Genomic DNA, 15352 nt, shown 5'->3' on the forward strand with positions numbered 1-15352 from the left:
AGATCACCTCGTAGATCAAGAGAAGACACACTTTTATTCTTTAGAAGTGTTTTGTATTTCCTGTAAATTTCCTATTTAATTTAAGTCTTTCACTGTCCTAGGGGAAATGTGCTCTCTCTTCTCTGAATTTGCACAAAAATATTTTGAAAGGAGGGAAGGACCTAATTAAGGCAATATTTCTTCAACTAGTCACAGATACACACGCTAGTGCAGGGAAAACAAACAAACAAACCAGGCCTCCCCCTCCCCGCCAAAAACAACCAAACGAATCCCCCTTTTTTTCCAGAAGAGACATTTTATCCAATCTTGATGATAAACTGGTTAAAGTACTGCATTGTGTTTTTGGTTTAACTTAGCAACCTACAACACCCCCTTTTCCTCTGAAAGTCATTCTTTGGAACAGATGGAAGAGGGTTACATCCTTCCACAAGTAGGGAGGTATCTAGGCAAGCAACTGGCTTTTTTTAAAGCGTGCAGTTCCTTCCAAGATACTTTAAATGGTAAACAGAACATATACGTTCATTTGAAACATATCAAAGGAAGAAAGAGGTCTTTATACAGTTTGAAAGAGTAGAAGCATCAGGTCTACTGTCTTTTTTGACTAATAGTTTTGCCTTCCTTTTGGGTGAGCCTGAAAGAAGTGCAAATTTTTCACCTTGTCAGATGTGATGGTGTGGTTTTAGCGTTTAGTTCTTGTAGGCTTATCTTGACCTCTGCTGAAGGATTCTTCCTTTTAAAGAAGGAACTGATAAGCACATCTATCCATTTGCATTCATTCTTGTTCCAAAAATACAATAGCTGTGAGTCCTGTGATTCTAAGCAAGAAATAATAATGGATTATTAGAGATTGGCTAGAGATTGCGTCACCATGTGACCCTCATTGAGAACCAAATTGATATCCATATTAGCTTGCTTTTACAAGACTCCTCTGTTTATTCTGTAGGCATTTTGGACATCAGGCGGAGGACTTCTTAGTCTTAGGAATAATGGACTAAGAAGGAGCTACCAAGTAATCAGACAGAATGGACCTAGCATTTTTTCACATAGAGATATTCCCTCTTATTCCTAAGTGGGTTTTCTCCAGTGTCCTGAAACTTCGGAAGAAGCTCTGAATCTCATTTGCAATCACTGTTGACAGTTCAGAATGACTTAACATCTTGAGGTGTTTTTTTTGCCTCCCCCCTTTTTTTTAATGACTGATCTAATTTTTTTTTTGTTAGTCACTACTGTTTCTTGATAAAAGTATTGTAACAAGGTTATACTGCAAAGTTGCAGTTTTTGGACTGTCAGTCATGGATTTTTTAGTGAATGTAAAATAGAGAGCAAATGGATTTTCAATATTTTTCAAAATAGTGTTCACAATTTCTCTTATTTGTGCCCATCTATTAAACATTAGAAGAAACTGTAGTGTAAAATTCTGTGCTCTTTAAATTAGATACCCACCAGCCCCAAGGGTTTAGTCTGTCTCACATTCAGTTTTTCATTTTTGCATCTATTGTTCCCCTATTGAATCTATTTTATCTTTTTAAGTGTGTGCTGATCATAGGCATATTTAAATTGTATATTTTTATGCGTGTAATTTGGCTAGGTATTCTTATTCTTGGTAAGAAGAAAGACTTTCTTTTTAATTGTAATGGCTTGAAGATGACTCTTTAGAGCTCCTTAGCTACCTTCCGGTGAGAAGGAAGACACTAGATCTCTCTTTATAAGCTGAAGTTAACTGTCAGAGTCTGAGGAGTATATAACAGGGATGTTATACCATTATAAAAATGTGGCTATATTGTTTTTTGCTACCTCTTTAAGAAAAATTCTAGATTTCCCCAAATGAAGGGAATAGTTTGCTGTTTTCTCAATTACGTTGCTTCATCAACTCAATCTGTCTTCAAAGACAATACTAAAAACCTCATGGCAACCCCTTCCTCTAAGAGGGTTTGCAAAGTTCTTTAAGCAGAGGTGCTAAACTAAAAAATATTAATTCCTGTAATTATCCTCCTCTGCTATGAATTAACTGTAACTTTGGGGTTATATCTGCATTAAAGATGATATACTTATGAACTGTATTATGTTGCTTCCATCTTTTTAATCATCAAGAGCATATGAAGGAGTAGCTTGATGTTGTCCTGACATTAAGTGAATTAAAAAAAAAAAATCCTAATAAACAATCTGTATTCCAAAAATATGTTTACAATACATAGATGTCAGTATTATACTGGATCTAAATACACATTGTAACCAATAAAATAGCAGAACTTAATAAATGCATGATATTGACAGAAAATCTAAATGTTCTGGGGCCAGTAAGTAAAAGTGCTTACTGCTGAACCTTTTAAATTTGTATATTTTCCCCCATTTATCTCATTCTGATGTGCTTGGAACTACTGTACGTGAGCAGCATCCTATCGGCTGTATGGAATTCCTTCTCTAGTCCCTGCTCGGCGGCAGCGTCAGAATGGCTCCTTGGGGAGCTGCTAACGAAGCATGCGTGTACAGTTGTGATTTGGTAGTTTACAGAGACAGATTTTTTTGGCTATTAATACTGGTCTGGTGGGTAGTTTAAGCATAGGTTTGTCTAGAGAATTAAGAGTTAAAAAGCAGGCTGTGAAAGGCTTTGGCAACCTAGAGGGAGCTAGCAAGCTCCAGCCGTGACTCATTCTGCCTGTGTCAGTCAGATAAGCATCAGCATCTGTCACGAATGCAGGCAGGTAGGGTTAAACTCGGAGCATGCAGAGAGTGAGAAGCAGGGAGCCTGCACTGCAGGGGTTGTAATGTTTGTTCCCGGTTCTTCAGTTCTCATCAGCCCTTCAGCTACAGGAGATCTATACTGGATCCATGGTAACGGTTTTAGCACACTACACTTCCATCAGCTTGTGACAATGGGCTGTGTTCTAGTTACCGACTGAAGAGCTGTCTCCTTCATAGAGCAAAAGAAGAGATTAGTGGATTTGCAGTGAGTGAGGACCTGAGTGATGAAATAAAAAGAAAAAAAAAATGATTTAGTGAGGTAGGAATTGCACAGCAGGCTTTTGCATTCATTCCTTTCGCACACGTAGCCAAGCCAGCAGGTAGCTGGGGTGCTGCACATCAATGAGAATTACTTGTCCTTTTGTTCCCTTCGTTAATTAAACTGAGGTAAATGTTAGAAAATCAGCTGAAATCCACCAACTGCTTAGCAAGTTAAATTGTACCAATTTAGAAACTGTAGTAGAAAATACATTGTAATTCCAGCTATATATACCTCTCTTCTGAGCTGATTGTATCAGAGCCAGACTGCAGTGGTGTCCCAAGAAGAGTTCCAGATCTTTAGCAAGCTCTTCTGGATAAATAAAATCTTGCTGATATTTCTTCTCTTCCTCAAGACTAATTAGCTTTCAGTAGCTGTAATTTATTAAAAGCTTCCAGGAGAAAGGCTAGTTTACTGCTGCTTAGAAGCCCATGCTGGGGAGATTCTTGGCAGTATTAAAGGGTAGATAATATCCCTTATCTAACTAGCAAGGGCTCAGGCTATGTTCTCATGTAGTGTCTTCATTAAATGGATAGGCTGGAGACATTTTCTAGATGAATCGGAATCGAATGACTTCTAGCTATAATGCAGTAATGATTTCGTTAGCCTGGTGTTTTGATTTGATTCAATGTATGTTTGGGAAAACAAAATGAAAAAAAAATCCACAAGAAAATACCACCCCAAAGTCCCAAACCTAAACCCCAGCTTAATCAGTGTGGAAGATCCTCTGTCTGCAGAGTGGAAGCCATGTTGGTAGCGGAAGGGTTAATCTCTTGTTGCTGTAATACGATTTGAGAGCAGCAGCTCAGTCTGCTTGTGTTAGCAAGATTAAAAGCAGGAGCTGCAGTGCCATTGCGAGCACTGAATGAGTGGGACTGTTGCAGAGTGAACTGTAGCTGAATTTTGTCTTTTCTCCTTGCTTTTTTCACCAGCTCCTCCCCCCTTCGTTCCTACTCTCAAGTCTGATGATGACACCTCAAATTTTGATGAACCAGAGAAGAATTCGCGGGTTTTATCCTCTGCGCGCCAGTTGAACCCAGCAGGTTTCTCGGGTGAAGATTTGCCATTTGTGGGGTTTTCATTCATCAAGGCATTGGGAGCCCTCAGATCAGAGTAAGTAGGAATTTATTGCTTACGTGCATAGGACCACTGGAAAAATACAAAGGTTTGTTACAGTGAGGATGTTGTGTGTGTGGGGAAAAAAGCTGTTTTAACTGGCCTGCGCTGTGCTTTAGGGAAGGTGCCAGATTCTGGCTTTATCTGTTGCTGCTGTGGGTTGTGCATGTTGTTCCGTTCTGTGATTATTTCTGGGGTGAGGGAGAGGGAGAGGAATAGAAGGATTGATTCTAGAACAGTTATTTTTTAAATTGTTTTTCCAATACTTTGAATTAGTTGCTGCTGTTAACCAGGGAGCAGTAGGTGATTGCATTACTGGTATTGCAGATCTCTGAAAGAAGGAAAATACTAAAGAGTTCGGAGATGGAAAAGCAGGGGGGGCATTTTATTGGGTCAGAGAGTGGGCACCACAGTGCTGGGGATGTGTAAGGCTGAATCAGTGATCCACAGAAATGGAGCTCCCCTGATCTGGGAATGTGCGGTGATGGGTCAGGGAACAAGAGAAGGAGCTCCACGGCAGCTGACTGTGTTGAGTTAAATATGAAGATTGGACATAGCTGCACTGTGTGTTAAGAGGCTGTAGATTCGGGTGAAGTATACAGGGTTTGTGTTTGTGGAGAGGGGTAAAGATGCAGAAAAAAGGGTTTTCAATCGAAAGAAAAAGTGATTTCAGAGAGAACGGAGTCAGGAAAAAGAAGAATATAAATAGTGTGGTATAAACCATTTGGTGTTGGTGGGTGGTTAGTTCCTGATGATAGAGCTATTGAAAAAGTATTAGTGCAGTATGTTAAGTTGAGAAGTCCTTCCCTCAGTACCGAGAGGCCTCTCAGGGATGCGATGGCTTTAGCTGGGTTAGTGACTCGATGCACTAAGGCGCTGTGCTATGTTCTCGTGTTAACCATCGTTCGTTGCTGCTAGTTAGTTCCCATATGGGACTTCGTTGTCGATCTGTCTTAACTGAGTTTTCATTTTCCTATCGTATTGGTTGTGATAGTTGCTTCTAGGGGAAGTGTGCAACCAAATCTGGTGACACTGTTGACATCTTTGATCTTGCCCACACCATGAATCAAGGTTATATGATGGTTATGCCAGTAATAAAATGGGAGTCTTTGGCTGTCCCTCCTTAGTAGAGTTGCTTTTATGATAAAAGAGGGAGGAAGGGAGAGGATGTAGCAACCAAAAAAGTATTGTTTTGGTGAAATGATCTAATACTGTCAGCAGAAAGAGGAAAATTGAATATTGTATCTGTAGATACCTGGGGTTAAAATCTATTGTGATTTACAAGTGAAATAACTTAAGTGTTATCTTTTCTGCCTGGGGTTCTGCAATCTGTCTGTCGAGGCTAGACCATTCATGTATCAGTCAGAAGAGGCTCAATGAACACACATGTATGGTAAAAACGTATATGTAATGGGGTGCAGGACTGCAACTGGAGTGGAGCCTGAGGTAAAGTCTCGTGAACGGTGGTATAACTGTGCTGGAGGTTGAAGGCTGAAAAGTAATAGAGGTGTAGCAGATTGACTGATACACTTTCTTAGGGGACCTAGTACTGAAGATGCATATTGGAGTTATATTTGGATTTTGGCAATAGATAGAAGGGCTACAGCAAAGGAATACCGAGATTAATGTGTTCTGGAGAAATTACGACTGAAGTCAAATTTCTTCTTCGTGTGGCCTGGTCTTTCCTGAGCTGAAATTAATGTACTTAATTTCCTCCAAAATGACTTTGATAGTAGACCTTAGTGGTTTCTTTTTTTTTTTTTAAATACAATCTTGATAAATGATATTTTTATATTAAAAGGTGTAAATACTTGCATATTATAAGGCGGCGATTTAAATGTGGCAAAGAATGTATGGAGGCTTGTGTATATCTGTATTTAAATAATGCAGTGACTAGTTTATTCTCAGTATCACTGCAACCCTGGGAGATAAAGATAACTTCATACGTAAAAAGTATTGTGTGGGTATGTGTTTTACTGAGGAAATTAAAGTACTGTTTCTGTCCACACTACCATGAAAATCACATTCTTGATGGGGAACAAAGCAGTAATTGGAGGTCAGGCTTATCTGTTGTGGGATGCTTTCTCTGCAAAGTCCTAAGTCATCAAGTTTATCAGTGCAGAATTTTTCTTTTTAAAACCTTTCCTTGAAAAGTCTATCCCTTGTGGTTGCTAAGTGATGCAGATCTGTTTTCCTGTGTCTGCAGCATGACAGCTAATGCCTCTAGTGCTGCTCACAGTTAGGCCAGGCAACTGCAGGGTGTCATTAACAAGGTCCTTGAAACTTTCCTTGCTCATAATTTAAAGCCTGTCAAGCCAAGTTTTGGGTTAAACCCTGTTCATTGGATGGTAAGGAGCTACAGTAGAGGTAGGAATTTCAATTCCTTTAGGGAAAGGACAGTTCAAAAAACTGGACAGAAGCATAAAAAGTTCTTGTTTCCCATAATCTTCTTTCTCCTAACCACTTAGTGTTAGAAGGGTTCACCTAAGTCACTTAGACCTGTTGCCAGAAATTATATAGTCAATGTGTAGTTTAGAAGGGTCCACTGAATGAAAATATTCTGCGTGTTGTCCTGTACCAAGAGTTCTAGGAAGAATTTGTGGCCCTATAACAAATGTGAGAGCAAACAGAAGAGCAAAAGGCACGACAATAATGGGTCATAGGAAGCAATCAAGGGAAATAGTGATTTTCCAATTCCTTATAGAAACTTTCTAGTACCTAAAGGGGGCTACAGGAAGGCTGGGGAGGGACTCTTTGTCAGGGAGTGCAGTGATTGGACAAGGGGGAATGGCTTTAAACTGAAAAAAGGAAGATTTAGATTAGACATTAGGTAGAAATTCTTTCCTATGAGAATGGTGAGGCACTGGCACAGGATGCCCAGAGAAGCTGTGGATGCCCCATCCATGGGGGTGCCCAAGGCCACCTTAGATGGGGCTTTGGGCAACCTGGTGTGGTGGGAGGTGCCCCTGCCCATGGCAGGGGTTGAAGTGAGATGATCTTGAAGGTCCCTTCCAACCCAAACCATTCTATGAAATCAAGGGCATTGCTTATGCCATAGGTTCCTGTACTAGAGTGTTTGTTAAATAAATCTCCAGTATGATTCTAAATGGGATCAGGCTGTGGGGAACCAACTAACTCCTCCCATCACAGCCTCAGAATTCTTGATCTGGGAGAGAAATACTTGTCTGGCTGCCGGTTTGGCTGCAAGCATGTGACTGTGACAAGATAACAGGCAACTGCGAGTTTAATTCCATTAAAAGCTGGCCCCACCTTATTTCCTGTCCCTAACTGTAGCTGATTCCAGCACTTAGAACAAGTGAGAAAAACCCTTAGATGCTAGAATTATGCATCAGGTGGTGAAAGAAAATTACTCTTGTCCCCTGCAGGTGACTAGCAGAAGCCCTAAGGCATACAAAAAATACATTATAGATCCAGGACTAACCAAATATACAATAATAAAACTCTAACAAAAAGTAGTTTATGATGTAAAATTTTGCCTGTCTCTGTTGTCTCTTACATGGAGTAAAGAACTGAAGGGCCCTGACTACTTATGATACAAAAATTAGGTTAATACGAAATAAACCAGAACTCAGAGATATTCATAGGCACGGCCGGCAGTGGGACTAGTACCCCAGCCAAATTTTTTTTTCAAAATTATCTTTCAGAAAAAATTTTTCAAATTTTTTCAAAATTATCTTTCAGAAGAGAATAAATGTAATCCTAATATTTCTTGTAAGTGGTTTGTAAGGCTATGGTAGATGGCCCAGATCTTTTCTGTAGAATCATAAGAAGTGGCAGTTTTCAAGATTTTTAAAATTATTTCAGAATTGATGTGGATTCGTGATCGTCATTACCAGATACTGAGAGTTAAAATGAGGCCATTCCTCCAAAAGGAAAGATCACTGATTTCATCCAACAGTTTGTAGGTTCTGGTAAACTCTTTCACCAAAGATAGATTAGAGAGGAAACAGAGGACGAGCAAACTGAAAATATGCTTTGCTTCAGCTTGCTCTATTCACAGATTGATGGTATCACTGGTTGGTTTTGGTTGTTTTTTTTAGGCCTGAGCAAGCATTTACGAGGGGGCGGAAGGTACAGATGAGTATAATGCTAAAAAGAATAGAGCATGAGGGATGGGGGATGAGATTATAGGCATGCTGTGTGGGGGCCAGGATTAGGACAGATGGTGTCAATCATTGTGAGCAGGAAGAAGCACAGGTGAGCTGGGAGCTTGAGAGTGGCATAAAAGGACAAAGGAAGGTAAGAGGTAAGATGTACAGGAGAGGTTCAAGAGAGTTCTGTGCCCCAGAATCATCCTATAGCTTTTCCCATACAGATATGTTTTTCTCCTCAGCCATGTTAAGACTGGAGGCGCTTTTACACAACTAGCACCATTTCTGATAGCTCTGCTGGTTGAGGCTGTTGCTGATCTAGCTGTGAAATCGCTAGATAATCAGCTGTAAGTTAACTTGTTTTTTTAGACGTGTGGGCAGTGCTTCCTTTGAAAGTAAATTGGCTCAGCTAGCGCTATCAGCACTTGGTACTATAGACTTTTTTTTTTCTTCCATCTTCTATTGCAATGTTCGTGTTGATGTATGCTGGTTACCTTTTGTTAATCTATTTTTCACACTTCGGAGGAAACAGCAGAAACTGCTCTGTTGTGCTAAAATAATTGATCCAGATGTAGCAGTTAATTAAATGAAATACTCTGAGACGGTACCAACCTAGATGATAGCTTTCCAACATGGCTTTTGATGTTGGACTTTGTGTTTAATTTCGGAGCTGCTGCTGACTGAGGAAGAACACAAGTGCCCCAGCAAGGTGGGCATTTTCCACCTTGTCATGCTGTGTTGAGAGCTTATATCACCATGACAAGGCTTATTAATTTAATCACTCTTCCGTTTCTCTTGATTTCCTCTCTCTGTCCCCTTTCTGATACTTTGAAGGTTATGTGGATGTTCATGAAGTCGTTCCAATATAATTTGTACAAAGGAAAGTATTACTGGGGAAGGATATCTCTTAAAAGCAGTGTGTCCAATCCTAACTGAAATCAGCTGCTCTTGGGGGTAAGATATACTTGTTTTCATGGCAGGAAAATGGTTGTGTTACTAGGATGTGTATTTTTAAGGGGATTTCTTCCCCTCTTTAGACAGGGATGGGAAGGAAAGACTGTAGTTCTAGTCTGTATCCTTCTCCTTCCTTCCTAAGTTGACACCAGCCCTGAGGAGCAGCTCCCTCTAGAGTCACCTCATGAAATTCAAACTTCGGTCAGCGCGATTCTGTTGCGTACTGTCTAGTCCCAAAACCATCCCTCGCGACTGAGCAGCGTGTCTTTGCTGAGCGAGCTCTGGGTCTTCTTGCCTGAATCTGTCCTGGTACTTCCTGGGCTGCAGTGCACACTGATGCTTTATGCTGGCTGGCTAGGAGGTATTTTTGAAATGCAAAATGGTGCCTGCACTATAATGTTTTGATTGCTTTAATAACAAATAAAATAAATAAGGGAAAATAACAAATAAAATGGGCCCCTTTGGGAAGGTAAAATAGAAACAACAAATAAAATCAGTTCTGTGAGAACTGACTAGAGTTTTCTTAGGTAATCTCTCAGATTTGAAAAAAATAAAAAGGTCATGGCTGGTGTTGAAACTATAGTTCTTTAAAATCAAAATTTGCTTTAGCCAGTACGGTTCAGGCCTGTAAAGCTAACTTTTAATTATCAAAAGATTTCCAGACTTGTCTCAATATACATTTGCAGCTATTTACATATATTTGATTTATATTTTAAAGCAGATTCCTTAGTGTCTTTTTTAGTTAATGTGAGCTTTAATTTGTATTTTTAGACTGCTTTTCTCAACTATTCATTTTTAGCCTTGTTTGTACACCCAGCTGTTAAGGGATTTAATATGCAACTTTCTCAGATGGTTGCCTTTTCTCTGTAGGAGTATAGACACGCTTTATAAATTGATTTTTAAATATGATAATCTGACAGATCGGACTGATTGTACCAGGACTAAAGGAATGCTTTACAAAAGCTTTCACTTCTAACTTTTTTTATTAAGTCCTGACCACATCAGTATTGCCTGACATGCAGGACTTTTTCTTCTAAGTTTTTCCACACTAGGTTTCTGAAGAAATGATTAAGATTAGAACTTTCAAGGCACTGTTGGTGCATTTTGATGTATTTGTTTGCTAATATCAAAGCTGTGTTTCCTAATGACAGCTTAAGGTGGTGGTACTGAAGATCTATTTTGATACATACATGTTGGTTTGCCATTTTCATAAAAATCATTTTATTTTTTTTTGTGACTGCTGCATATATATTTGGATTTAGGAATAGATTTTTTCTCAGAAAATGGTGGTGATGGAATCAAACTTTCCTTGGTGTTAAGAAGAGACTGCTGCTGTGTGTGGGTGTGTGGCTATATGCAGAGAGCTGCTCAAAGCTCATTTTTCTCCATGGGGATAACTGGCTGCATACCAAACTATGGCCAGGAGAAGCAGAAAGCAATGTGTGGGCAGACTGTATGATCTTTTATTAGCACCTTCATTGTACTTCTGTGTTTTTATATATTAGTTAACACTGGTTCCATCATTAACTGCTTCAGTATCTAGTTTGAATCACTTTATGTGAGGGAAAATATGATTTTTGAAGTTATGTTTTGATGTGTGTACTTAATTTTTTTTTGCTAAAATGTACATATTTAAGACTGCAAATCATTAAAAATATGTTCCAAAACATTCTTTTCTAGAATGAATTTAGACTAACAGAAATGGTCATCTTCTTAAATGTAGAGCCACAGATAGACAGGAAGCTTAAGAAAGTGTAAATATTTTTCCCTGTTTTCTGGAGACAACTTGTTTTGAGCAGTACAGTTAAGTTGTGTCTCATAGGAAAAAAAAAAAACAAAACAAAACTTAAGTGGAACTCTGAAGTTCTGGAGTGTGACTAATCATTGATATTGACTGAGTTCATAGGGATAATATGAATTGGGTTGGGAAGGTTTTACTTCTATTTTGAGTTGTGGAAGGTAATTAAGGATATGAAATTCTCCTTCTTGTGGTGCAGATTGTGACACAGTTTTTAGGGCTCCTGTATTTTAATTATAGTTTTAAAATTCTGTTTAACAATTATGTACAAAAAATTAGCACTACTCTGAAAACGTTATCCTTCCAAAATGGTTAAATTGACTGTAAAGCTTTGTTTCTGTTACACTTAAAAATCTGTGCAAGAGTTATAGAAAAATGTGGCTCTGATTTATTGTTTAGTGCTCTAACATAAGTGACTGATGGAAAATATTAATATTTAACTAAAGTATGCATGGATTATTTAATAATGATATAGTATCATCAGGTCTTATGGTATGTTTGATCTGAAATGACAGCTGTTAGCATGTGGTTGCTGCACCTTTCTTCTAACTGTTGTGTAAGTGTCCGATGACTTTACCAAGGCTGCATAAATGCAGATTTCTTCACCTTTTGCCCATACTCACATGCTGTTTGGCTTTGCTCTTTTAGATCTGTTTTTTCAAGTGTGGACTCTCCCATCAAGGTCAGCTCCATGGAAAAGAAACTTCTTCTCAAGAGCAAAGAACTCCAAGACGCACAGGACAAGTGTCACAAGGTATTTATTTATGCAGTTGACCGTCTCCATTGCTCAAGGAATCTGCAACCACTGTATGTCCAGGGATCTGTCAGATGCTGCTGATCATCCAGATTCGTGGTGGGCAAAGTGCTTTTCCTTCAGTGAGGTGGCTTCCTGTCCAATACGAAGGGAGATGAATTTAGGCCATGCTGTTGCTCTAGATCCTTTTATCTTAACAAGAAGCGGCTCTGGATTTTAAACAGTCCTTTTCTCAGCGTGACACGGACGACTGCTGCTTCCTGCAGGCCGTGCCTCTTCTTCGTCATATGCACAATTACAGCAGCACTGTTCTGAGGTTCTCTCGTCCTAACTCATCAGCTTCTGCTTATATAACTGCTGTCACGTCACTGGTTACGGTGAACATCTTGTAACAGTTGCTGTGCTCCAATAAAGGGAATCTGGTGGAGTCTTTTGAAACTCACTGCTTGTTTGAGACTTTTATGAGAGTTCAATTACTTTTCTCCTTGCTCTGTTCTGGATTTGACCGTTTGCTCCTGACAAGGAGATGGGGGGAAACCATCTCCTGGTCCAGCATGGATTTGGGATAAGGTTAAAGTGACCCATCTCTGCAAGTCAGGTGAAAAATGATTGTGGCTTCTTTGCTAACTGGGGTTCGAAGAATGACTGAATATGAACAAGCAGCTTGAATGAATGGGGTGACTTAGACTTACTACTTGTCCTTAAGAAGAACTGTGCATTCCTGGAGCAGAGACAATGGTATTGGAATTTAAACACCTTTTGGAGAAATATAGCTTAGAGGTCTCTTGGAGACAAATTCCTGACAAACAGAGCTCTGAAAGTAGCAATTAACGAAGCTTTTGGAGACCCCTTTATAACCTCTTGATATTTATTGCAGATGGAGCAGGAAATGACGCGGTTGCACCGGAGAGTGTCAGAGGTGGAGGCTGTACTTAGCCAAAAGGAGGTGGAACTGAAAGCCTCTGAGACCCAGCGATCCCTCCTGGAGCAGGACCTGGCCACATATATCACAGAATGCAGTGTGAGCCCTTATACCAGTCCTTTCCCCTCTGAAGGCCTGAAATCTGGTGGTCTTTGTCTTTCTCTTCCATCATGGTTTCAGCAGGGTACTTGATGGAGAGAAGATAATAAGCAAGAGGCTCTCTGTTGAAAATGGAGTGCTAAATTGTTTGCAGAGGCTTGTTTGATAATTTTATTCAAACTCTGTTTCATGCTTATTTGCTTAAAATGTACAGGAATAACCAATGTTCTGGTCTTGCTGAAAATATCTATTTTTTTTGTCTTACTAGCTGTGCTAGAGCATACTTGGGTTTGGCTTCTTACGGGTTTCTTAGCCAGAAGAGGATGGGGCCTAATCAGTACCTAGACAGACGTCTTCAAGGGCAAATAAGATGATTAGGAAATGAAGGTGTTGCCTCAAGCCATGGTATTCTGAGTACAGACAGATCGAGTTCCTCAGCATAACGTCAGGGATGATGCTAGGACAGCTGCTATTTTTCAGATACAATATAAAAATGAGGCTTTAAAACCGTATCTTCAAATATCATTTGGCACTTTTCACAGGAGTGGGAACGTCTGCCCAGTGGTCCTGGCATGATTCCAGGGAGGGTATTTTCATTCCAGTTAATAGTCTTTGTATTTTAAGTTGGATTTATTAGTCTGTTTCCTCTCTCCTAGCAAGAACAAAAATCCAGATAATGCACTGCTTCAGAGAATTGAGAAGCATTTCTGATGGGTTTGTTTGTTGGGAAGCATGTCTTAAAACTGGGTTGAGTGATTTTCCTATGCCAGATAAGTAAATAAATAAAACTAAGTTTGTGTCTTTCTGGTGAAGATTAATACACAGTTGTTAGGAGGACTACTGCTCTGTCGAAATTTGCAGGTAAAGTATGTGGTGAGATATTGAAGCAATTTTGTCCTTTGTAAAAGTTTAACGATGATTTAAAGGATTTAACTCACTTAACAGTAACAAGAAAAATGGACAAGGTTGTTAGTAACATGAAGATGAAGAATTGTATCTAGGTTGTGAATTAATAGTTCTGGATAAAAGATGGATAAATTCTGTCAATAATAGATGCCTTTTGTGATCTCTGTTTGGTTTCTGTCTCCAAACTGATGTGAGGAAGTAGAGATTTGAACTAAGATTTCAGTGTAGTAAATGCTGTTTATAAAATGGGCTGCTTCTATCCAGATAAAAGACACGCTGGCCATGAATTTTTTTATGGTTCCATCATTGCTGCCTTTTTTTTGATGCTTCTCTATGGTCAAAGAGGAATTTTCATAGTTAAAAGTCTTTATTATACAGCTATCTGAAAAAAAAAAATACTGTATTTTGAACATTTCACTTTCTGCAGAGCTTAAAGCGAAGCCTGGAACAGGCACGGATGGAGGTGTCTCAGGAAGATGATAAGGCACTACAGCTACTTCATGATATCAGAGAGCAGAGCCGAAAACTGCAAGAGATCAAAGAACAGGTAGACCTGCTTCTTTGGGGAGTAGAGTGGCTATCTACAAATAGGCACTCTTGGCACATTCTAGCTCTGTTGTCAGGGTTGCATTGTATGTTGGTGAACTGCAATGACTCCCAGTCTGTGTGTTTTAAACAAAATGGGAAGCTACGTAAGAAAGCACAAACTCCAAACCTCCAGTTTTTCTTTTCCTGGTCCTAAAGGTACTTTGTCTGTAAAGGCAGTTCAGGAGAAAAGCTGAAATGCTTTACTAGTGTGCTGCATTAGAAATGAACTGTCAGCTTTAAATGGTCAAGCTTTATAGATTTCAAAACAAGTTCATAAATCATAACCTTGGAAAGCACTGAACTAGCCTTGAATTTTTTTTCTTTATCTGGCCATTTAAAATGCTTAATTAGTAGTCTTTCAAAATAGCATCTGTGGTGTCTAACTGTGCCTTTCATAACTCTGTTCATTTGCAAAGGTGTTCATAATTTTATCCCACCAGAAGAAGGGTGAAAATTCATTAATCCATAGTGTTGTTCATAAGGAAGAAAATGTCAAAATTAAATGAAAATATGGTGACAGACGTGGACACTTTTAGGATTAAAAATAATCTACAAGACAGAACCCATTCAGTTTTGTAAATTAACACATTATATTAAGAAAAAGAAATTGAAATTTGCTATGGAGTTCAAACAATTCTTGCAATTATCTGCTGGTTTTCATCTTCAAAGCACTTTACAAATGTTAACAGACTAATTTCATAGTGTTTGAGACAAGGAAGCCCAGAAACCTTGGTAATAATTCTCCAGATAGGAGCAACACTTATGTAAAAAGTAATGAAATGCAAAAACAACCCCCTGGATGGAGCAGGCCTCCAAAGACTTCTAGAGCATTCTTCTGGATGGTTCTTTTATGTAATACAAGGGATCTAAATCTCATCACTCTGTGTTCTGGTGCTTCATTAGCAAAATTGCTTTAAATGTTGAAATGTTGAATGTTTTTGGTAATCATAAATATCAATAGATCGTTGAGCAGTATATTTTTTCTTTGTTAAATGAGTCTAATGCAAGTACTTTTTAATCAAATATTTTGTCCCGGAATCTTTTAACTTATCTTGTGAAGATTCATAATGACATAAAAATGCTGCTTAGGTCAACAAATGGA

The 15352-nt window shown here is 39.0% G+C and overlaps 1 protein-coding gene across 29 annotated transcripts in view; it reads left to right on the forward strand.

The window, feature by feature from the left end:
• CIT (citron rho-interacting serine/threonine kinase) overlaps positions 1-15352 on the forward strand; it is a gene marked incomplete at its 3' end in the record, with an annotated part of 121251 nt that overhangs the window by 58072 nt on the left and 47827 nt on the right. For 28 of the 29 annotated variants that reach the window (XM_080559098.1, XM_080559100.1, XM_080559095.1 and 25 more), the window contains 4 exons: positions 3934-4114; positions 11630-11735; positions 12613-12756; positions 14090-14209. In XM_080559098.1, the coding sequence (XP_080415224.1) occupies positions 3934-4114; positions 11630-11735; positions 12613-12756; positions 14090-14209 (551 nt within the window). Of the gene's footprint in view, positions 1-2960; positions 3464-3933; positions 4115-11629; positions 11736-12612; positions 12757-14089; positions 14210-15352 lie in introns of those variants that run through there. The other variant, XM_080559107.1, reaches the window with a different exon arrangement.

Source organism: Anser brachyrhynchus (genome assembly GCF_964034855.1).
Source record: "Anser brachyrhynchus genome assembly, chromosome: 17".
In the NCBI taxonomy this organism is placed as follows: domain Eukaryota; kingdom Metazoa; phylum Chordata; class Aves; order Anseriformes; family Anatidae; genus Anser; species Anser brachyrhynchus.